Source organism: Pyrus communis, chromosome 16 (genome assembly GCF_041283825.1).
Source record: "Pyrus communis isolate YQ-2024b chromosome 16, ASM4128382v1, whole genome shotgun sequence".
NCBI lineage: Eukaryota > Viridiplantae > Streptophyta > Magnoliopsida > Rosales > Rosaceae > Pyrus > Pyrus communis.
Window position 1 is genome coordinate 18,885,182 of NC_142580.1, and position 22,991 is coordinate 18,908,172.

The 22,991-nt window shown below is 40.1% G+C and overlaps 1 protein-coding gene and 1 pseudogene across 3 annotated transcripts; one reads left to right on the forward strand and one right to left on the reverse strand.

Moving 5' to 3' along the window:
- Positions 1–4,645: 4,645 nt before the first annotated feature.
- On the reverse strand, positions 4,646–8,982 carry LOC137732291 (uncharacterized). Of its 3 annotated transcripts, XM_088687234.1 has the most exons (8): positions 8,720–8,982; positions 8,517–8,582; positions 7,922–7,976; positions 7,789–7,823; positions 7,195–7,360; positions 6,393–6,560; positions 6,155–6,265; positions 4,646–5,351 (listed from the first exon to the last, which is right to left on the reverse strand). In XM_088687234.1, exons 1-5 carry the CDS (start codon positions 8,958–8,960, stop codon positions 7,326–7,328), a joined length of 432 nt encoding a protein of 143 aa, XP_088543360.1. In that variant the 5' UTR covers positions 8,961–8,982; the 3' UTR covers positions 4,646–5,351; positions 6,155–6,265; positions 6,393–6,560; positions 7,195–7,325. The 3 variants fall into 3 exon arrangements, 1 of the variants encoding a protein (XP_088543360.1); XR_015957490.1 differs by lacking the exons at positions 4,646–5,351; positions 7,789–7,823 and having other exon boundaries at positions 5,932–6,265; positions 8,517–8,560; XR_015957489.1 differs by lacking the exons at positions 4,646–5,351; positions 7,789–7,823 and having other exon boundaries at positions 5,932–6,265.
- Positions 8,983–12,145: 3,163 nt separating this feature from the next.
- Positions 12,146–16,273, forward strand: LOC148690103 (uncharacterized; annotated as a pseudogene).
- The last annotated feature ends 6,718 nt before the right edge of the window (positions 16,274–22,991 follow it).

Consider the following 22,991-nt stretch of genomic DNA (forward strand, 5'->3'; position numbering starts at 1 on the left):
CCAAAAATCCCAAAGCATATTAAAAATACAAAGCAATTTAAAAATACCAAAGCACATTAAATAATTCATTTACAAGTGTGAAAAATGTTAAAAAATATTCAAACGCTCGTGATTGCAAAATTAATAAAAATTCATTAAAAATAGGTAAATGCTCATGACCGCAAATGTTAAAAAATATGCAACTGCTCATTTTTTTTGTTTGAGTGCAAAATTAATAAAAATTAATGTACAAGCGTGAAAAATGTAAAAAAGTAAAAAAAAAAAAAATATATATATATATATATATATATATATATAATCACTCGTAAAGACAAGTTTTACAACTTTCTTGAATGGCTCAATTCCGAAATCCAACACCAAAACCCATAAACCCTAACTTTATATTTAATCATTGATTGTTATTTATGCTCTATTCTTTTCATTGGATTTCGTTTTTTAAATTTTTTTTTTTGAAAACATGATCTTTTAGCGGGTGCAGAAAAATGAACGATTCGGATGGTTGATATCACTTTCCAATGTTTACAGTTAACTGAAATATAAGTCGTGCTATATAGTTTCTAAAGACTTTATAAACTTCGAGCAATATTTTCACTAGCCGTAAAAATCTAAACGTGATACCAGCGATCAGAACTGTTCATCTTCCTGCATCTGCTAAAAGATCATGCTTTCGAAAGAGAACAATCTGAAGAAGAAAAAAAAAAAAAAAAAAAACTGGGTGAGAAGAATAGAGCGTAAACGTAAACGACAGTCAATGATTAAATTTAAATCTATGGTTTATGCAATTGTTGTAATGGCGGAGTTGACATCTCCACAAAAGTGCATGCTTTGAGTCTCATTGGCAAGGTTCTAACTTTTGAAAAAGGCTTTACAACCTTAAACTCTTTTCAGTTTGCATATTCTTGAACATTTGATATTTTGTAGTAATGTACTAATTTTTTTCATTAGGCTCTTATTTAGAGGTATAAAATACTTGAAAGACAAAAGTAATTTTATGTTTTGAAGTAATACGAGCAAAAGAGCCCCCGTGATGCCGCGTGTTTTAAAACTTTGTTAAATGTGTGGAACTTGTAAAAATTTATTTACATCCATGTCAAAATCCATTTACATCCCTACGTACTATAAAGAACAAATCATACATAAAAATTATCTTATTTACATCGATATGGTTATAATACACAAAAAATATCTTGTTTTCCATGTCCCAACTTTTCCCATTGTTGTTCAGTACTTCACTCTTCCTTCTTCTTTGCTGCTAAAGAGATGTTTTTCTTGTACCATGCATGGGATTTTTAGAAATGGATCAAAACTAACATGCGATGAGAGCATTTCCACTGGAAGCAAAAAAGGACGGCACCCAATGAAAAAAACAAGCTGAGACTCAGCCAATCCACTCCAGCCCGTGGAATAGACTGGCACCCAGCCCAAGCCAGTCCACAGGCTGGCCTAAAATCAACAGAGGAAGGAGACGGCTCATCTAATGCCTTGCTAACATCATGGCTAAAGTCTCTCTTATCTGGAACCCCATCCCGATCCCTGGAACCCCATCAAACCCCTTCCCTTGATAAATCCATATATTCAACACCATGTCCCCCTTCCAAATCGTGATCTTTCTGCAACTTGGATCGTCGTTGATTGGTTGATTAACTCGGATCTTCCTGCAATTGGAATTTTTTTTCTGTTTTGTATATTTTCGATGAATTTTTGAATATGTAGGTGTTGATTTTTGGAGGTTTACGATGTGCGCAGGTCCAGGATGGTGGGTGTCCATGTTCAGAATAGGGTAGATTCGACGGCGTGGTGTACAAAGAGAAGAAAAAAAGAAAGAAGAAGAAGAAGATGGTGTACATAGAGAAGAAAAAAGTGGGAAAAGTGGGAAGAATAAGAAGAAGAAGAAGAAGAAGAAGACGGGAGTAAGGGAGTCAGAAGAAAGAAGTCAGAAATTAAAAAAACCAAATTATTATTTTATAATAAAAATTAATAATATTTTAATAAAATTGACTAGGTTATTTTTTGGTTAGGGGTGGAGATGCTTTGGCTTATTACTGTTCACTGGGATCTATTACTGTTTACTTGAGTGGATAAATGAGCTGGGTGCTAGTGCAAAGTCTTTAGGGGTGGAATTGCTCTGAAGAACTTCTGTGTTTCACTTGCTTATTGATTGGGTTATGATTGGGTTACAATCTCAGGATGAGAAAAGCATTCCATGATCTAAAAAAAATAGTTAAGAAAAGAAAAAAAGCTCATCACTTTGCTTTCATTACTGGTTGTGAATTTACTTAGAATACCAATTGGATGAAAAGGTATTAGTTCATGAATTGTAGGAAAGGAGACAACAAATGCAAAGGTTATTTTGTGTGTGTGTGTGTGTGTGTGTGTATATATATTATACGAAACACACAAAAGGGATTGAAGTTCCTCCTATTCTGCAAGTACATAAAAATTAGAACTCACCACTTGAAATGTCCCTAGCAATTTCCCGAGTTTTTACCGAGTAGGTATGCATGTTGGTCTTCATCAGTCACTCCATCAAACATTATGTATTCAATGAAAATTTTTTGTTGACTGCAGAATCAGATAAAAGGCCTATAGTGAGATTTTCTAGGAGTGTAAAAGGATAGTAAAAGTTTCATTGCAAACAAATGAAAGCTAAAATTCCCACCTAGTCCATAGACGTTTGAAAATTAAGAAAGTACGTCTATACCCACTTGGACGCTTGCCTAGCACACTTAGGCGCCTGCCTAGTCCACCTAAACCCGCCTAAGTTGCAACTCTCACTTGGACAGAAAATCAATAATTTTAATTTTGCATTTTATTTTGTCAATCAAATGTAGAGACTTGTTGAATACTTAGATGAACACTCATTATATGCTTGTTCCCCATGTTTTTAATATGTTCTAATATTATATAATCTATATAATAAATTTACTTAAATTCGCCTAGACTGCCTAGGCCCCCCTAGCCGCTAGACCCCAACCTATTGCCCAACTAGCGCCTAACGTATTTTAGAACCTTGCTATGACTCAAAATTGAATTCAATATTTTTGTTCTTGTTCTTCAATTTGGGTTTCAGTTAAAGTAAACATAATTAATTGTGTGAAGTGTGATTGATAATGATTTCAATGTCGTATGATTTGGAGCATTATTAATTCTAGCTTTACTGCTTTAGTGGTTGAGTAACAAGAAATGCTCTCGACGTTTTATGCACGGGGCAACATGTGGTGAGACTAACTCATGACTCCAAAACAACTCTTTGACTCTTCCACTTCAAATATGAGATCCATTTATATCAACGGCTACCGATGCAAGTGAATTTGTTCTCAAGAAGTAAAAAGTTGCATAGAAGTCGGCACTACAACGTGATGTTAGAAAAACAAAGGTATGGGAGGTATGGGACTAAGTGCTAACATGCACATGTTGAGCATGTATGAATTAATGTTGGAGGTAGATTTGATAATTTCTTACACGACTGTTAATAAGATATGAAAACAAAAGATTTCAAGTTAATACGATAATTAATCGGGTCCATATTGGATAACCCGTTTACACACGAGTAACTCGTTTCAATCTGTCAGGAAAAAAGTTAGTTTTTATCCTTGTATTTAACAGAAAAATAACCATAGTACGTGGTAGTAAGGTAATCGGAAGATAATCCCCATGGTAAAATATTAGGATATAAACCCTTATATAAACTGCTAGCAAATCTAGTCCAAAAATCCCAAAGCATATTAAAAATACAAAGCAATTTAAAAATACCAAAGCACATTAAATAATTCATTTACAAGTGTGAAAAATGTTAAAAAATATTCAAACGCTCGTGATTGCAAAATTAATAAAAATTCATTAAAAATAGGCAAATGCTCATGACCGCAAATGTTAAAAAATATGCAACTGCTCATTTTTTTTTGTTTGAGTGCAAAATTAATAAAAATTAATGTACAAGCGTGAAAAATGTAAAAAAGTAACAAAAAAAAAAAAAAAAATATATATATATATATATATATATAATCACTCGTAAAGACAAGTTTTACAACTTTCTTGAATGGCTCAATTCCGAAATCCAACACCAAAACCCATAAACCCTAACTTTATATTTAATCGTTGATTATCATTTATGCTCTATTCTTTTCATTGGATTTCGTTTTTTAAATTTGTTTTTTGAAAACATGATCTTTTAGCGGGTGCAGAAAAATGAACGGTTCGGATGGTTGATATCACTTTCCAATGTTTACGGTTAACTGAAATATAAGTCGTGTTATATAGTTTCTAAAGACTTTATAAACTTCGAGCAATATTTTCACAAGCCGTAAAAATCTGAACGTGATACCAACGATCAAAACTGTTCATCTTCATGCATCTGCTAAAAGATCATGCTTTCGAAAGAGAACAATCTGAAGAAGAAAAAAAAAAAAAAAAAACTGGGTGAGAAGAATAGAGCGTAAACATAAACGACAGTCAATGATTAAATTTAAATCTATGGTTTATGCAATTGTTGTAATGGCGGAGTTGACATCTCCACAAAAGTGCAAGCTTTGAGTCTCATTGGCAAGGTTCTAACTTTTGAGAAAAGCTTTACACTTTTTTCAGTTTGCATATTCTTGAACATTTGATATTTTGTAGTAATGTACTAATTTTTTTCATTAGGCTCTTATTTAGAGGTATAAAATACTTGAAAGACAAAAGTAATTTTATGTTTTGAAGTAATACGAGCAAAAGAGCCCCCGTGATGCCGCGTGTTTTAAAACTTTGTTAAATGTGTGGAACTTGTAAAAATTTATTTACATCCATATCAAAATCCATTTACATCCCTATGTTCTATAAAGAACAAATCATACGTAAAAATTATCTTATTTACATCCATATGGTTATAATACACGGAAAATATCTTGTTTTCTATGTCCCAACTTTTCACATTGTTGTTCAGTACTTCACTCTTCCTTCTTCTTTGCTGCTAAAGAGATGTTTTTCTTGTACCATGCATGGGATTTTTAGAAATGGATCAAAACTAACATGCGATGAGAGCATTTCCACTGGAAGCAAAAGAGGCTGGCACCCAATGAAAAAAACAAGCTGAGACTCAGCCAATCCACTCCAGCCCGTGGAATAGACTGGCACCCAGCCCAAGCCAGTCCACAGGCTGGCCTAAAATCAACAGAGGAAGGAGACAGCTCATCTGACGCCTTGCTAACATCATGGCTAAAGTCTCTCTCATCTGGAACCCCATCCCGATCCCTGGAACCCCATCAAACCCCTTCCCCTGATAAATCCATATATTCAACACCATGTCCCCCTTCCAAATCGTGATCTTTCTGCAAATTGGATCGTCGTCGATCAGTTGATTAACTCGGATCTTCCTGCAATTGGAATTTTTTTTCTGTTTTGTATATTTTCGATGAATTTTTGAATATGTAGGTGTTGATTTTTGGGGGTTTACGATGTGCGCAGGTCCAGGATGGTGGGTGTCCATGTTCAGAATAGGGTAGATTCGAAAGCGTGGTGTACAAAGAGAAGAAAAAAAAAGGAAGAAGAAGAAGAAGAATATGGTGTGTACATAGAGAAGAAAAAAGTGGGAAGAATAAGAAGAAGAAGAAGAAGAAGAAGAAGAAGAAGACGGGAGTAAGGGAGTAAGAGAAAAGAAGTCAGAAATTAAAAAAACCAAATTATTATTTTATAATAAAAATTAATAATATTTTAATAAAATTGACTAGGTTATTTTTTGGTTAGGGGTGGAGATGCTTTGGCTTATTACTGTTCACTGGGATCTATTACTGTTTACTTGAGTGGATAAATGAGCTGGGTGCTAGTGCAAAGTCTTTATGAGTGGAATTGCTCTGAAGAACTTCTGTGTTTCACTTGCTTATTGATTGGGTTATGATTGGGTTACAATCTCAGGATGAGAAAAGCATTCCATGATCTAAAAAAAATAGTTAAGAAAAGAAAAAAAGCTCATTACTTTGCTTTCATTACTGGTTGTGAATTTACTTAGAATACCAATTGGATGAAAAGGTATTAGTTCATGAATTGTAGGAAAGGAGACAACAAATGCAAAGGTTATTTTGTGTGTGTGTGTGTGTGTGTGTGTGTGTGTGTTATACGAAACACACAAAAGGGATTGAAGTTCCTCCTATTCTGCAAGTACATAAAAATTAGAACTCACCACTTGAAATGTCCCTAGCAATTTCCCGAGTTTTTACCGAGTAGGTGTGCATGTTGGTCTTCATCAGTCACTCCATCAAACATTATGTATTCAATGAAAATATTTTGTTGACTGCAGAATCATATAAAAGGCCTATAGTGAGATTTTCTAGGAGTGTAAAACGATAGTAAAAGTTTCATGGCAAACAAATGAAAGCTAAAAGAATTTATTAAACACATGAGGTGCAATAAAACTTTACGTGTTCTCTTGGTAGTCTTGCAATGTATCAATCAGCTTTACTAAAGGAAAAGCCCGAGCTGCAGGCATTATCTGACAACAGATTTCTTGGACGGATGCATAAGTGAAACCGCTAATCCATAGCTAGAAGATCACTATGGAGCTTTTTGATAGCATGAATAATGCCGACCTACAGAAGATTAGATGCACAACTGTCAGAGTAGTAAGCCAAATGTTTTTAGCAATTGTGAACTACATCATTGCTTATGCAACTATGATTCACCCACATTCAATGAAAGAAGCAAAAGAGTACTTTGTACTACCTAATTTACTAATTTACTAAGATCCACAAAATCTAAAAGCTACAAAATTTTGATTATAGAATCAAATAAAATAGCATGAAAAAGTTATTAAGATACACCATATGTAAATGTTTGTGCAGATAAAAACATCTTAGAAATAATGGCAGTTTTCAATGCCTAGTCGACATGGTAATTTTCTTTGGCAGTCATGAGAAAGTTATTAAGATACACCATATCTGAATGTTTTTACAGATAAAAACATCTTAGACATAACGGCAGTTTTCAATGCTTACTGTCGACAATAATTTTCATTGGCGATAGGTGAAATAGTGATCCAGTCATAACATGAATTGCTTCAATTAAGGAACCATACTCATTCAAAGGTTCTCCCATTCCTTGAAAAAATACATAAAATCAAAGTATTCAACATTTCAATGGTTCCCATATTTCTTCCGTATGCATACCATTCAATAACATCCACAAATGAGAGAATTTGGAAAAGGATCAAAGGATAAGGGTCACCTTGGGCACAGCTCCAATTTGAACTTTCTTGATAGCATTGCAGAGGATTATCCCACTTCTCAATCCAAGCCTAACTCTCCCTCCGAAGGATCCGCCGGCATATCTATAGCAGCAACAATAACAATCATCTTTCAGAGTCCTCCGGCCAACTCATTTCTCCTTGTTGCTACAAAACAAATGATTAGCTCAATTAGCACAAACAATCAAACGAAACCCAACTTTCAAGTATTCAATTATTTCAAACTTAATGGTTGAAGTAACTTAAGAAACTTATAAAGTATCAATTTGTAAAAGTTAAACCAAAGAAAGGAGAGAGAGCTAATTTTCTGTTTGGTTAGTTAGAAAATGAAGGAAAATATAATCTTGACCTTTTGAGATACGCTAAACAAATTCAAAAACCCACTCCACATACAATCACTAAAACCGATTAAACTGGTTCAAAAGAACCGGTTTCCACAACCACTTCAAAAGTCAGCAAAAATAAAACAAAAAATTCAGAGCTATTTCTCAAAACATTAACTCCCAAAATCTTATACTATTTCTAGCCGATAACCTTTTCCGAAACCCTAAAAATCACAGATCAGAGGAACTTACTCATTGCAGGTTTGAAGCAGAACCAAATTGCTCTTCTTTTAAAAAAAAAAAAATCATTGGGGGAAGATTCAAAATGTAGTAAAAAGAAAATAATGATTGAGTAAGGAAAAAAAAGAATTCTATACGACCATACCTGAGCAGCGATGTAGAATGTACACGGACAAAGCATTTTCTTTTTAGATGAAAACCTGTCGGAAAATCGAAAACCAAATGAGATTACATAGCACAAAAATTGAGGGGGGGAAATAGATTAAGAAAAGCAATTAAAAATGAAAACACGTAGTAGAATCAAAAACCAAATGAGATTACATAGCAGAAAAAAAAAATGACGGGAAAAACAGATTATTAAAAATAAACACAGAGGATGAATGATGTTGTCAATGTACTTAATTTCTCTTATAAAATATAAGACAACTATATATATTTCTCGACCATATGAGAGAGCATCAAATTTGAATAAACTGATAGAGGCATTAATCCTAAGTTGGTCAGTCATTGTTGTCTGTCTAAACTTGATGGCATACTGTAAAGTCCTCTAGCATACATATTAATGCAATGTGAATTTAATTCCAGGGGCAATTTGATTTTTGCAGATTAAAAAGAATTGAAGAATATTGAAAATTAATAACCCCAATAATAGTTACTCAAATTCAATAACCTAGAATACTAAATTCAATGCCCATATAATCAAACGTATTTCAATAACCACAGATGTTTAAATTGCTTACCATGAACATAGAGGGATTTGAAAGGCGACGAACAACGTTTGAGCCTGGATACAAAACCCTCAAAATCTGAAAAATTTGAACAAAAAACCCCCAATAGTTACATATTTTTTCTAATGCTATGCTTTGAATCAATTGAGAAACAAAAACTCTGTATTTTCAATCCTTGGATCCCTAGAAAAATCACCAGAAGATAAATTGCTTACCTTCCGTAAATAGGGTTATGGAAAATGCGCGGATGGACTGGTGGTGCGTCGCGGTTCTCGCGTGTGCTGTGGAGCTAGTCGCCGGATTTGGGTGAATTGGTTTAGGGTTGGCGGTGGTTTTTTTTTTTTTTTTTTTTACTGAAGAGAATCTCGTTGAAAGAGGAGGAATGGCTATCCAAAATGGAGCACTGGAGCGGGAAAGAAGAGGTGCAGGAGATTGGGGCCAGTCCATTCGTTCCATGCTGTGAAAACAATTGATGTCGAATTCCAAAAACCACCGGGACACGGAGGAACGACAGCGCACAACACAGATACACGTGTTAACATGGGCAATTTCGTAATTTTACTGTGCTTACGAGGAAAACAAAGATCAATCTGAACCTAAAACAGGGGCATTTTCAGTCTTTTCACTGTGCTTATGAACAGTGCTACCGGGTTTTAGTATTTATAGAATTTATGTGACAATGTAGTATCTAGTATTACGTTTTTCATTTGATTATTTATTGGTTTAAAATATATTTTCTTTAACAAATAACAAGTAGGATCATATTACCCATTTAATATTAACGGGTCAATATTGAATCGGATCATATTACCTGTTTATTTTAACAAGTGTTACACGACACGATTTATTATAATATCAAATATGTCACGAAAATGATATAAATACGAAAAACACGACACGAATGTCAGACCTAATTGGAGGCACCGGCAACAGCATCACAACAAGGACTATGATATTATGATAAATAGCCAATTTGGGTATCATATTTTCTTTAGCAATTTACGTAGATTTGAACTGAGTATTGATGCTACTAGAAATTTCGAAATGATGGGAATTCAAAGATCGTTTTTCAACTGTGATTTTATGTGGTCTCGTTCTCTTGCTATGGCGTTGTGTGGCTTTGCTCATCTGCAAAGATTGTGTGTGTGCACTAGTATTGGTTTGTCACGTCTATCATTCTTGTGACAAACGATTCAGCCGTTGAGAATCACGTATGTTCTTTCATATTAAAAAGTAAAATGGATTAACCCAAATGCTTGGATGACGGACTTTCAAAGTACCAATGAACTATAAACTCAATTATAAAAAGTTACACGGACACCACCAATGAACTATTCGAGCACTACAAAAACACAACAACTGCGCTACATGGACTTTTAAAATGACACATTTCAACGAGTCATTTGAAATTTCTCTTAAACTTATTGTATCTAGTCATTTTTAAGTCTCTCCTTGTAATTTTTGTGGTGCATTCTTAACAAATTTAGCCAAAGTTCCATGGAAGTTTAAAGTCCCTCATCCAAAGCACACCATAAGGGCTCATGCATCGAATATCACTTTAAGCCGCTTTGCATTTTTACGAGTTTTGTGCACATCGACATCTAATCAAATGGAGTTTATAAGGGCCTTGGAAATTATACTGTAGACACCGAAATTTCAATGAAATAAATGTTAACCAATGTATTAAAATTACAACATTTATTCATTTCACTTACATCACACATTCATTTCACCTACATTACACATTTACTTCACCTACCAACTCCACTCACTTCACCAAAAAAAATGGATGGTGGTGATTCACTCTCTTGGCCTATAAATAGCCTTCTCCATCAAGAGAAAAGGGAGAGGAATTTACATTACACCAAAACCTTGAAGCCTTGAAACTCTAAAGCTCTCAAGCAAATCCCGAAGGATCAAGAAAGCACTTTTCGTTCTTCGTCAAATCCTCCTTCAAGATCAAGCCCCAACGGCCCTTGAAGAACTTCCACCAACTCAAGATCAAGCCCTGACGGGCCTTGAAGAAAGTGTTCATCGTTCATCATCCGTTCATCCTAAGATCAAGCCCCAATGACCCTTTAGATCAACAACCTCAACAAATCCACACACCCAATTGTTCTTCAAGATTAAGCCCAAAAGCCCTTGAAGATCCGCTCATCCATCAACCTTCAAGATCAAGCCCAAAAACCCTTTGAAGAAATCCGCACAACTATTATTCAAGATCAAGCCCCAACGGCCCTTGAAGAAACTTCAAACCGTTCATCCAAGATCAAGCCTCGACGGCCCTTGGATCAATCGCACATCCACAAATCAACACCTTACGGAGATCGAATCAGAGGATCAAATTATAAAGAAATTGTAACCCCAAAATCATTAATTAATACAAATATTATTTTGTACACGTGTTCTTGTTTTTTGTTTCAGGAATTTTTCGTGTTTACAAATTTGGCACGCCCAGTGGGACATCTCTACCTCTTATCTCTATCCTCAAATCATCGAAAAACGCAAATGGCATCAAGAAAGGATCAAGCTGTTCCTGCGATCAAAGCAAAGAACAAGAACATCATCGCCGCAAGTAGTGATATTTCGGGCATCATAACCCGAAGTAAGGCAAAAGCTCTTTTTGCCGCAGCTTCCGCCCCTGCATTAACTCTGTCAAAGGAACAAGAGCACTTGAGGCACGAGCCTGTGATCACCCTAGCCTCGCTAAAGGCGTCAAGAGGAGAGAGCCCGAGGAAATACTCAGAGTCCCTACTCTCCGACGATGATTCGAGCGGCAGTACAACCATGCAAGTCATGACCACTGGAGCAACTTCAATCGAGGAGCAGCTAGCTCAGATGAATGAAGCAATCGCAAAGCTCACACGGACTGTGGAAGAGAAGGACTTGCAGATTGCCGCACTTGTCAACCAACTAGATGCGCTGCCCGACGTGAAAGTCGACCCAAATGTTGGCCTATTAAAGAAAGAAGTCGACGAAAAAGAGGAGCCACCAGCGGAGAAAGTTGAAGAGAAGTTGAAGCTAGACCAAGCAACGACATTCATGGGATCTCTCTCTATCCAGCAGCTACAGGAGATGATCGCAAGCACTATCAAGACACAGTACGAAGGAAGCTCGCATGACTCCGTACTGTACTCAAAGCCTTACTCCAAGAAGATTGATGCTTTGAAGATGCCAAAGGGTTATCGGCCCCCAAAATTTATGCAGTTCGATGGAAAAGGCAACCCGAAGCAACATGTCGTCCATTTCATTGAAACTTGCAATAATGCTGGGACAGAGGGGGACTACCTCGTCAAACAATTCGTGCTTTCGCTAAAAAGTAACGCTTTTGACTGGTACACCGACCTCGAACCTGAGTTTATCAATAGTTGAGACCAGCTAGAAAGGGAATTCCTCAACCGCTTCTACAGCACTCGCCGTACTGTAAGCATGCTAGAGCTGACCAGTACTAAACAGTGGAAAGATGAACCTGTCGTCGACTACATCAATAGATGGCGCTCCTTAAGTCTAGATTGCAAAGATCGGCTTTCTGAAACCTCTGCCATTGAGATGTGCGTTCAAGGCATGCACTGGGGTTACATTACATCCTCCAAGGCATAAAACCAAGAACATTCGAAGAGCTAGTAACTCATTCCCACGACATGGAGCTGAGTATCGCTAATCACGGGAAAAATGAGCTGATTACTAACTTCAAGAAGGATAAAGTATTCACCCCAAATGTAGACAAGACTGGGAAGAAGCCCGCTAAGGAAGTTTTCACCGTCAACACTACCCCCATTAAGACCTCCTCAGCGCCCATCAAGATCTCCTCCAAAAAGAAAGCGAAGGAGATAAAAAAAGGTGAGTCTTCTCGCACCCAAGACAGATACAAGAGCACCTTGAGAGAGTTGGAACAGAAAACGTACCCTTTTCTTGACTCTGACATGGCTGCCATGTTAGATGACTTGCTGAAAAAAAGGTGATTGAGTTACCCGAATGCAAGCGTCCTGAAGAAATGAATCGCATAGACGATCTTAGGTACTGCAAGTACCATCGTATTGTGAGTCATCCTGTTGGCAAGTGCTTCGTTCTTAAAGAACTCATCATGAAGCTAGCACAACAAGGGCAAATTGAACTCGACCTTGAGGACACAGCTGCAACGCATACCACTACAATTGCGTTTGGATCGTTCGATCCTATGCCTCTCCAAGCGACACCTGACCATTCCTGTGAATGCTTAAGCGACACAATACCTCCTACACAACCATCACTGGGGGAAAGCGACCAAGATGCACATACCGATGATGAAGAAGGATGGATATTGGTGACCTACAAAAAAACAAGGAAGCCAAGACCATGAGTCATACAGCCAAAGGTGGAACAAAGAAGAAATCACCACGGTCGCAATAATAGGAAGCCTAAAAGAAACATAAATGATGATAAGACAACATATCCTGGGGAACCTACGGAGCAGGAGCCACGCATTCCCGTTTCCTTGCATGAGTACTTCCCGAATGACTTTTTCCAACAGTGCACTACCGTTGCCTGTCACATGGTTGAAGTAGAAATAGAAGAGCCCTCAAAAGGCAAAGCTATCGCCACTGAGGTAGAAAAAACCCTCACACCTGAAGAAAGTCTACCAACACACTTTAGCATCGAGGAAGCGCTACGATTGCCAAAAAAGATGCGAAAAGCACTAGCAACAGTCTTAACGAGTCCCGGCGACCATGAAGTACAAGAAAGTAACGACGAAGGCTCGAAGATTCAGCCACATGAATGTGCCACATGTTGTACCACCCATGACACAATTAACTTCACTGATGAAGACCTACTGCTGGGATCAAAGCCTCACAACCGTCATCTCTTCGTCTCGGGGTACGTAAGGGAACACAAAGTCAACCGCATGCTGGTAGATGGTAGGTCGGCCATAAACATCATGCCAAAATCAACAATGATCATAATCGGCATCAAGGTGAATGAACTATCCCTGAGCCGTCTGCTGATCCAACGTTTTAACCAAGGAGGACAAAGGACGATGGGCATGATCCGAGTAGAGATGACCATTGGTGAGCTTAAATCAAGCACGATATTCCACGTGATTGATGCAAGAACTTCCTACAGCTTGCTCCTAGGAAGACCTTGGATCCACGCAAATGGGGTAGTACCGTCCACCCTTCACCAATGCCTAAAATTTTACCGAGAAGGAGTGAAGGTGATCCAAGGTGACACTAAGCCATTCACTGAAGCCGAATCACATTTTGCAGACGCCAAGTTCTACATGGACGAAGACATGGTACCTGAAGCTTTTCCGGAAGAGATCAAATCCACGAGCAAAACAACACTTAAAAAGCAGGAGTGGCAAGCCATGCCTAAAAAGCAAAAAGAGCAAGCCGTGCCATCTTTAAGCAAAGACGATGATGAGTTTGCTAAACCTGCAACAACCAAAGGGAGTAGCATGCCTTCAAAAGGACCGAACACGCCCATATTCCGGTATATCCCGATGTCAAGAAGAAAGAATGGTCAATCTCCATTCGAAACTGGAACAAGAAAAACCAACACACGGTGGCACAAGGATAATGTGAAGTTGCTTAAGACGAATGTAGTTTTGCCTCTAACACAGCTAGGGAGTGCTAAGGTCGCAAGACTACCATAAGGCTTCATCAAAGCTCTACTAGATGAGGTGGAATCAAGCTTTCTTCCAACCAAAAGGACCGAGGAAGGTTTCAACCCAAACACCTACAAACTCATGTCGAAGGCCGGGTACGACTTCGCCTCCTCTTCTATGGCTGGAAAGAAGGTTTCAAACACTGTCAATGACAAAGAACGTAACCTCACCAAAACTCAAAAAAAGTTGAAGGAGCATGGTTATGGAGTTGACAACAACAAAGCCGGACTTGGCTTCACACCAAATGCACCTGTGATGATTTCAAACAAAACGAAAAGTACTAGCGCTCAATACGTCAGCGTGAGCATTGAACAAGACCAAGAAGAACCTAAACCCGCTTCTCAAACGTCGGTCTTTGATAAGATGAGTCGTTCAAGCCCCAGAATTTCAGTGCTTAATCGCATTGGTGGTCAAGACCGAATCTCTGTTTTCAAGAGGCTTAACGCACCAACATCCCAAAGCTCTGTTTTTTAAAGGTTGTTAAAGCCTAAGAAACAAATCAACACAGCTATCTCTCCTCTACGACGATCAGCTTTGGAAAGATTTGAAGATAATGAAAAACCTTCTAGAAAGAGGAAAACAACGCCAAAGGAAGAAAAGCTCGATGGGTTAGCAGAAAAAGGCGACGTTCGAAACTTGATATCATCCACACCGGACAATCCTCATGCCAACAAGCTCGAGAAGACAGCACTGAAGAGGAGGTCCAAGATGTCTTCCGCATCACGATTCAAGAAGGCAAAGAAGATGAAATCCCCGAGGAATATGTCACCGCTGCACCACCACAGCTCGAAGATGGGGGGCAAGCCACGGTTGATGATCTCAAGGAACTCAATTTAGGTACAAGCGAGGAACCAAAACCTATCTTCGTAAGTGCATTATTAAGTACGGATGAGATAAAAGAATATTATCAGCTATTGTTAGAGTACAAAGATGTCTTTGCTTGGACCTACAAGGAAATGCCCGCCTTGGACCCTATCATCGCTGTTCATCATCTTGCGGTCAAGTCTGGAACGCGACCGATAAAGCAAACTCAAAGACGCTATCGATCCGAGCTTATCCCACTAATCGAGGTCGAGGTCGACAAGCTAATCGAAGCAGGCTTTATTCGAGAAGTGCAATACCCCAAGTGGATCTCCAACATCGTAATTGTCCTTAAGAAATCAGGACAAATACGTGTTTGCGTAGACTTTTGGGACCTCATTGATGCTTGCCCAAAGGATGACTTCCCCTTGCCAATCATTGAAATCATGGTGGATGCAACCACTGGCCATGAGGTATTATCATTCATGGATGGCTCTTCTGGGCACAATCAAATTCGCATGGCCCTCAAAGACGAGGAACTAACAGCCTTTCGGACTCCAAAAGGTATCTACTGCTACAAGGTGATGCCCTTTGGTCTAAAGAACGCTGGAGCTACGTACCAAAGCGCAATGCAGAAAATCTTCAATGACATGCTACACAAAAACGTAGAATGTTACGTAGATGATGTGGTGGTTAAGACAAAGAAAAGATCAGACCACTTGAAGGATCTGCGAATAGTGTTCGAAAGGCTGCGAAAATACAACATCAAGATGAACCTATTAAAGTGTGCGTTTGGCGTCACCTCTGGAAGATTCCTTGGCTTCATCGTCAAGCATCGTGGTATTGAAGTGGACCAATCAAAGATCAAGGCCATTCAAAGCATGCCTGAGCCAAGAAACCTGCACGAGCTGAAAAGTCTACAAAGACGGTTAGCCTTCATCAGACGCTTCATCTCCAACCTCGCAGGGCGTTGTCAACCGTTTAGTCGCCTTATGAAGAAAGATGTCCCATTCGTATGGGACGAAGCATGCCATAATGCTTTTGAAAGCATAAAGAAATATTTGTCAAGTCCACCTGTCCTGGGGGCACCTGTGCCCGGGAAACCGCTCATATTGTATATTGTTGCTCAGGAAAGTTCAATCAGAGCACTCTTGGCACAAGAGAATGAATCCCAGAAAGAATGAGCACTTTACTACCTCAATTGAACTCTCACCGGTGCTGAGTTGAACTATTCCCCAATAGAAAAGATGTGCCTCACCTTGGTGTTTGCTGTTCAGAAGCTCAGACATTACATGCATGCTTACACCATCCACCTGGTTGCTAAAGCCGACTCTGTCAAATACGTCATGTCCAAGCCAGTCTTGACAAGGAGACTCGCTAAATGGGCTTTGCTTTTTAATCAATATGAGATCATCTACGTCCCAGCTAAAGCCGTCAAGGGACAAGCACTAGCAGACTTCCTTACCGATCATCCAATCCCGGCTGATTGGAAAATCTCAGACGACTTGCCTGACGAGGAGGTGTTTTACATCGACATTTTCCCGACATGGACGATGTTCTTCGACGGATCCGCACGAGCAGACGGAGCGGGGGCAGAAGTAGTATTCATGTCGCCACAAAGGCAAATACTACCTTACTCCTTCCAACTGAGTGAGCTATGCTCCAACAATGTTGCTGAGTACCAAGCATTGATCATGGGGCTCCAAATGGCGATCAACATGGAAATCACAGCTCTTGAGGTATATGGCGATTCCAAGCTCATAATCAATCAACTCTTAACTGAATATGAGGTGAGGAAAGATGATCTCGTCCCATACTTCCGGCTGGCGACTCAACTGCTACAAAAGTTCAAAGCCGTGACACTAGAACATGTGCCAAGAAAGGAAAATCAAATGGCAGACGCTCTTGTCAATCTGGCCTCGAGTATGACACTAGGAAAAGATGAAGCTGCAGACGTGCCAGTTTGCCAAAGATGGGTGATTCCGCTCGTTAATGAAATGTCACTGGACGATACAAATGTCATCTCAATACTTCCAGTCGATGCCGAAGAGTGGAGACATCCGCTGATCGACTACTTAGAGCACGGAAAGCTTCCAGATGATCTTAAACGCCGTTCCGAAATACGTCGACGAGCACATCGCTTCCTTTACTACAAAGGAACACTCTACCGATGCTCTTTTGAAAGAGTGCTCCTGAGATGCCTAGGTGAGGAAGAAGCCAATCAAGCCATGGAAGAAGCACATTCAGGTGTGTGTGGAGCGCATCAGTCTGGACCAAAGCTACATTTCCAACTCAAAAGAATGGGTTACTACTGGCCGAGCATGGTGAAGGATTGCCTGGAACATGCCAAAAGGTGCCAAGCCTGCCAATTCCACGCCAACTTCATACATCAACCGCCTGAACCATTACACCCTACAGTTGCTTCATAGCCGTTCGACGCATGGGGATTGGACGTTGTAGGACCAATTACGCCAAAGTCATCTGCAGGAGAAGCTTACATCCTAGCTGCAACAGATTACTTCTCCAAGTGGGCTGAAGCCATACCTTTAAGGGAAGTCAAAAAGGAAACTGTTGTTCGTTTCATCAAGGAGCATATCATCCACCGATATGGTGTGCCTCGCTACATTATCACTGACAATGGAAAACAGTTCTCCAACCGACTCGTGGATGAGCTTTGCGATAAATACAAGTTCAAGCAGCACAAGTCTTCCATGTATCATGCTCCAGCCAACGGCCTCGCGGAAGCATTCAACAAGACATTGTGCAACCTCCTGAAAAAGGTAATCGGTCGAACAAAGAGTGACTAGCATGAAAGAATAAGTGAAGCGCTTTGGGCATATAGGACTACATATAGGACTCCCACCCAAGCTACACCTTATTCTCTCGTATACGGCGTGGAAGTTGTTCTACCGCTCGAAAGTCAAATCCCCTCACTAAGGATGGCTATACAAGAAGGCTTGACTGACGAAGAAAATGCAAAGTTGCGCCTTCAAGAGTTGGAAGCACTGGATGAAAGAAGGCTCGAAGCTCAACAACACTTGGAATGCTACCAAGCACGGTTATCCAAGGCATTCAACAAGAAAGTCCGCCTAAGGTCTTTCCAAGTCGGAGATCTCGTGCTGGCATTGCTTAGACCTATCATCATAACTCACAAGACAAAAAGCAAGTTCACATCAAAGTGGGACGGACCCTACGTAATACAAGAGGTCTACACCAACGACGCCTACTTAATTATGGCAGAAGACAGCTTGAAGATCGGCCCTATCAACGGCAGATTTTTGAAGCGCTACTACCCTTAAAGAAAACGTGCCACGCTCCTGGCCCGCAAGAGCATAAACTGTGTACGGCAAAATCATCATCAAAATCATCAAAAAAAAAAAAAAAAACCATCACTTATTTGAACTACGTCATGACTTGATCTCTCCTCAACCAAGGGTACGTAGGCAACTTGAAACTTCAAAACTTCAAGTATAGTCACATCATCAACAACAAAAAAAAAAAAAAAAAAAAAACACAAACACTTTGAAGAATAAAGAGCAAATTCAAGAATGCAAACATTTTTTTTCTTTAAAGGAAAAAGTCTGATTACAAAAAAAAAAAAGGGGCAGAAGACATTACTCGAAAACTATGTCCCTAAAACTACGGAGGCGGTCTTCAAGCAAGCTTTCCAAAGCCTTCAAAGTCTCTACATCGGTGAGAGACAGGATGTGCAACTCCATAGCCATGTCTTTCTCTTGTTCTAGGCGTGAAATCTCCTCTTGGCATTGAGAAAGTGTAGCTCCCTGCTCCCCGAGAACACTTTCAAGTTTTGATGCCTCGATGCCCAGCTGTTCTTGCTCTCGCATCAACGTATCTAGACGTACCCGGACGGAAGCTAAAGAAGTCTCTGTGGATTGATAATCTCCCGAAACAGCTTGCTGAGAAGACCGGGCTTGGGTTAGTGACAAGTCTATTGCAGCAAGTTGGTGAGCTCTAACATCTGGACTCAACTTCTTCGAGGAAATAACACGCAAGGAAGAATACTCAGTTGAGGCGACCATAAGTTCGGCAATCTTGATCTTCAAGGATGAAGAATCAATGTTAAGATTGTCAATTGCAGAAACAAGTTTCGACAAGTCTTCCTTAAGCAACGCAAGGTCCTCCGACGGGCATTTTGAAATCCTCCCCTCAATATGGCTCTTGATATCCATTGCTGCACGAAGATTGATGCGATGAATAAGCTGCTCAGTACCACTAAGGTTTGGCCCTTTCAGAGAGATCTCAAAGCTAGCTGGCAAAGGTATAGAACGCATGACGGGATCTTGCATGCCTCCACCTACACATGGCAAACTTGGGAAACTTGACGGACTTGGGACAAGCTCTGTACTAGGTGGATCCCCAATTTCCCCGCCTGTAGGTAGGTCGCTTTCAAATAGCATCTTCGTATAAGAATAAATACCTGTGGTCGCCAAGTCAAAAAAACAAGAAGGCCCAACCTAAAGAAAACAAAAAAAGCTGTTAGAAACAAAAGCTAGAACAATGAAAGCAGAAAAAGTCATAAGAGAGAAGAAGATGCATACATCTTTCTCAAACGACACACTGCCATCGAGTTGAGGGAGCCTAAACACTTCTTTCTTCTTATGACGAAACTTGACATCGCTATCGGCCTGAGCGCCTTCAAGACGTCGTTTGTTTAAAACTTGTTGACGCTGCCGCAAAACAAGTCCATCTTCGTGCGAATCAACTTCATCACCGGTCTCTTCAGATACATCCGAATGTTGAGAAGACAAGCGTGGGCATTGAGGGACTAAAACCACTGGTCTATCTTGCAAAGTAGCAGCACTAGCGCAATCAAAAGGTATCGGTTGCGTAGGAACCACAGAACAACCCCCCTCGATACATCAAGGCGTGAATGAGAAGAATTGGTACCACTTGCCATCCCCAAGTTCTCATAATGTACCTTTGACCACCAACTTACGTAAGCACGGGTTACTGGACTACTCCCGAACTCGTCTTTGGCCGGCAGGGTGATAGAAGCATTTGTACATGCACGGGTACAAGACTCCCAATGCATATACACGGCTGGCAAGGAGTCTAATTGTTTTTTTTCCTTCAGCTTGCCTGGCACATTTTGGACAAAACCAAATTGCCTGCTAAAACAGTGGGGACTATACGGCTGAACAATGCATCGGTCTTCTTGCCGCAAAGAAACATATCCCGAGCGAAGACTTATAAGATAAGATAAGTCCGAGAAGCCAAGATGCAAATCATCCATGATGCCTCGCCGCACCGAGCCAACTCTCGCCAGATGGTCCATCTTCAAGCCTTCACAGCTTCTAAATAGTGCTTGGGCCTGGGAATCATTGAGGCTCTTCGAAGAAAGCACGCCAGAATACTTCGTCATTAAAGGCCCCGACTTGTCTAGAGTTGAAGAAAAAGAATGAGTGCCGAAGTACTCACCCAACCAACCATGCACATAGTGGTAGGGAAGAACCGTAGCACGATCTTCAGTGTTTGCCGAGTTCGAAACAACACTCAAGCCGTTATAAATATTGGCCAAGACCGGGATAGCAAGACTGAAAGATTCACCTGCCACCATCTTGCTAGCAACTTTGAAAACCCCAGGACAAACAAAGTTGACGTCGCCAGTTGGAAAAACAAACTTACAAAGCCAACAACCTAAGAAAGCAGCTAGGTAAGATTCTTCCACATGCTCTGATGCTATGCCAAGGTCCTCAAATGCTCTCAACTCGGCAGGGGAACGGCGCCTAGCTGAACCAATGGCACCAGACGGATATGGGTCTCCTTTTGGCTTAGTGGGTTTGTTGCAACTTCTTCTCTTCAAGGACTTCTTGTACCTTGTGTCCTCCCAATACCAGAAGCGGATTCATGAAGAAATCTTCACGCCTGATTTACCTCTAGCATCTTGGGAAAGCTTGTGATATGCCCAAAATAAACAGCGACAACTCGCAGGCAATCCTCGGCTATTGCAGAGAGAAAGTTCCTCCACACTAGGAAAGACCTCGTCATAAAACTTACCTTGGATTGGCAAGCCCCTTATCTTGTGGAGATCCCAAAGTGAAATTGACATCTCTCATTGAGCTGTATGAAGCGTGTTAGTCGCTGAACACCAATGCTCGAAGAACGCATGAAGGACAGAATGATGGAGATCATAACTGAACAAAGATGCGTACACGGCATGGTAAAGGCCCACGCTAGTAAGCACATGTTTAGATCGGCCCAAGACATCTTCAAGCCATTCCCAATAAGACTTAGCAAAAATAGCTTCTCCGGTAGTCAACAAGACATCATTCTAAGCCATAGCTCCTCTGCGAATGTGATCTCCGAGAAGCTTAAACGAAGCCGGATGATTGTCACGAGCATGGTGCGAAAGGTTCAAAATAAGAATCCTTAGTGTGCACACCTTCTTCTCCGTATTTGATCGAACAAAGTCTGCCACCTCCCAAGATACTTCAGAAGACCACGACTTGATATGGAGTTGTCTTTTGTAGGAAGATCAAGCGCCTTAAGGCCAGTCAGTGGGGTGTAAATCTTCAGCGTTGTTCCCCTATCTTGCGAATCACTTTCCTTCGCGAGAATGGTGATGGTGTTGTTCTTAAAACACTTGAAAAATACCATGACCGCAACAAAGCAAAATCAGCCACAAAACTTGAGCAGCACAAAAAAAAAAAAAAGCATATGTACACCCGCAGTCCTGCCCGCTCTGCCACCAGCTACCACACCTTTGGAAACTTCATGAGGGTCCTAGCATCATGCTCTGCCTTCCCCAAAAAAAAAAAAAAATTGTAGTATCACAACAAGGAAATCCATCAGTGGGGTACACACATTACAAATTTTACGCACAAAGATGAGACAATCAACATATATATATAAGTGCATGTCAGAAAGTGCATGTCAAAATCAATATATATATATATATATATATAAGTGCATGTCAGAAAGTGCATGTCAAAATCCATATATATATATATATATACATATGTACATATCAAAATCGTCTTCAGCTTAAAAGGAATAAACCTTACAGAGCAAAGGCTGTGCAAAGAAACTTGCTAAGTGACTGCTTCCTCTCCTTCCCATCCACAGCAGCTGAACTCCCAAAAATAGCACAGAGAGCTGCAAAGGTTGAAGAAGTGGAAAGCAACTCGCCTTGGCAGTTCAAACCTACGGTAGCATCCAGTTCAACGGGCAGCAGACGTGGAGAACGCAGTGTAGCAAGGAAGCGGTGCAGCGTAGGGTTGCAGGACAGAGTAGTCGGGATGCAAGAAGGCAGGCAATGAAGTGGCTGTGCAATGGTTGTGCGGTGACGATTCAATCCCATATAAATACATACATATATATATGTGCACATGAACCCAGAGAAGTGAATGAAGTGCAACGACTGTGCAAATAATGTTGCAGTGACTGTGCAAATAGCAATCCGCATGCAGTGCAGCCAGGGACCCAGCGGTGCCAGACTGTTATACTCATCATCAGAACAATGTACACGCACACAAAAAGAAATTGCAAGCTACTGTAAAGGAAGAGGAAAAAGAGGTGGTGGCGACAGAATTATTGCAAAGAAGAAAATAAGGGAAGGATGGTGCACGGCACCACTTGCAAAAGTGTGATGTAAAAAAAAAATAAAAAAGGGCGACAGAATTATTGCAAAGAAGAAAATAAGGGAAGGATGGTGCACGGCACCACTTGCAAAAGTGTGATTAAAAAAAAAAAAAAGAAAAAAAAAAAGATTGAGCTTTCACAAAGGTTGCTCACGTGAAGCCCCACTACTTGGCAAAACTCCAGGAGCGAGAGGCATCGAAGATAGATCATTCGAGGCTTCAATACTTGGTTGAACGCTAGATGACGAAGGAAAAAGGTGCCTCTGGAAGAAAGCGCAAGCCTTTGACGGTCACTTTGAATTCGAACTTCAGATTCTTGCAGCTGATCAAGCTTCCTCTTCATGCTCGTCGAATAATTATTTGCAAGCACGTGCAAATCCCTATTCTCGCGCTTAAGATGTTTGATCTCTTGTTTAAGATTTTCCACCTCCGCCATCAATG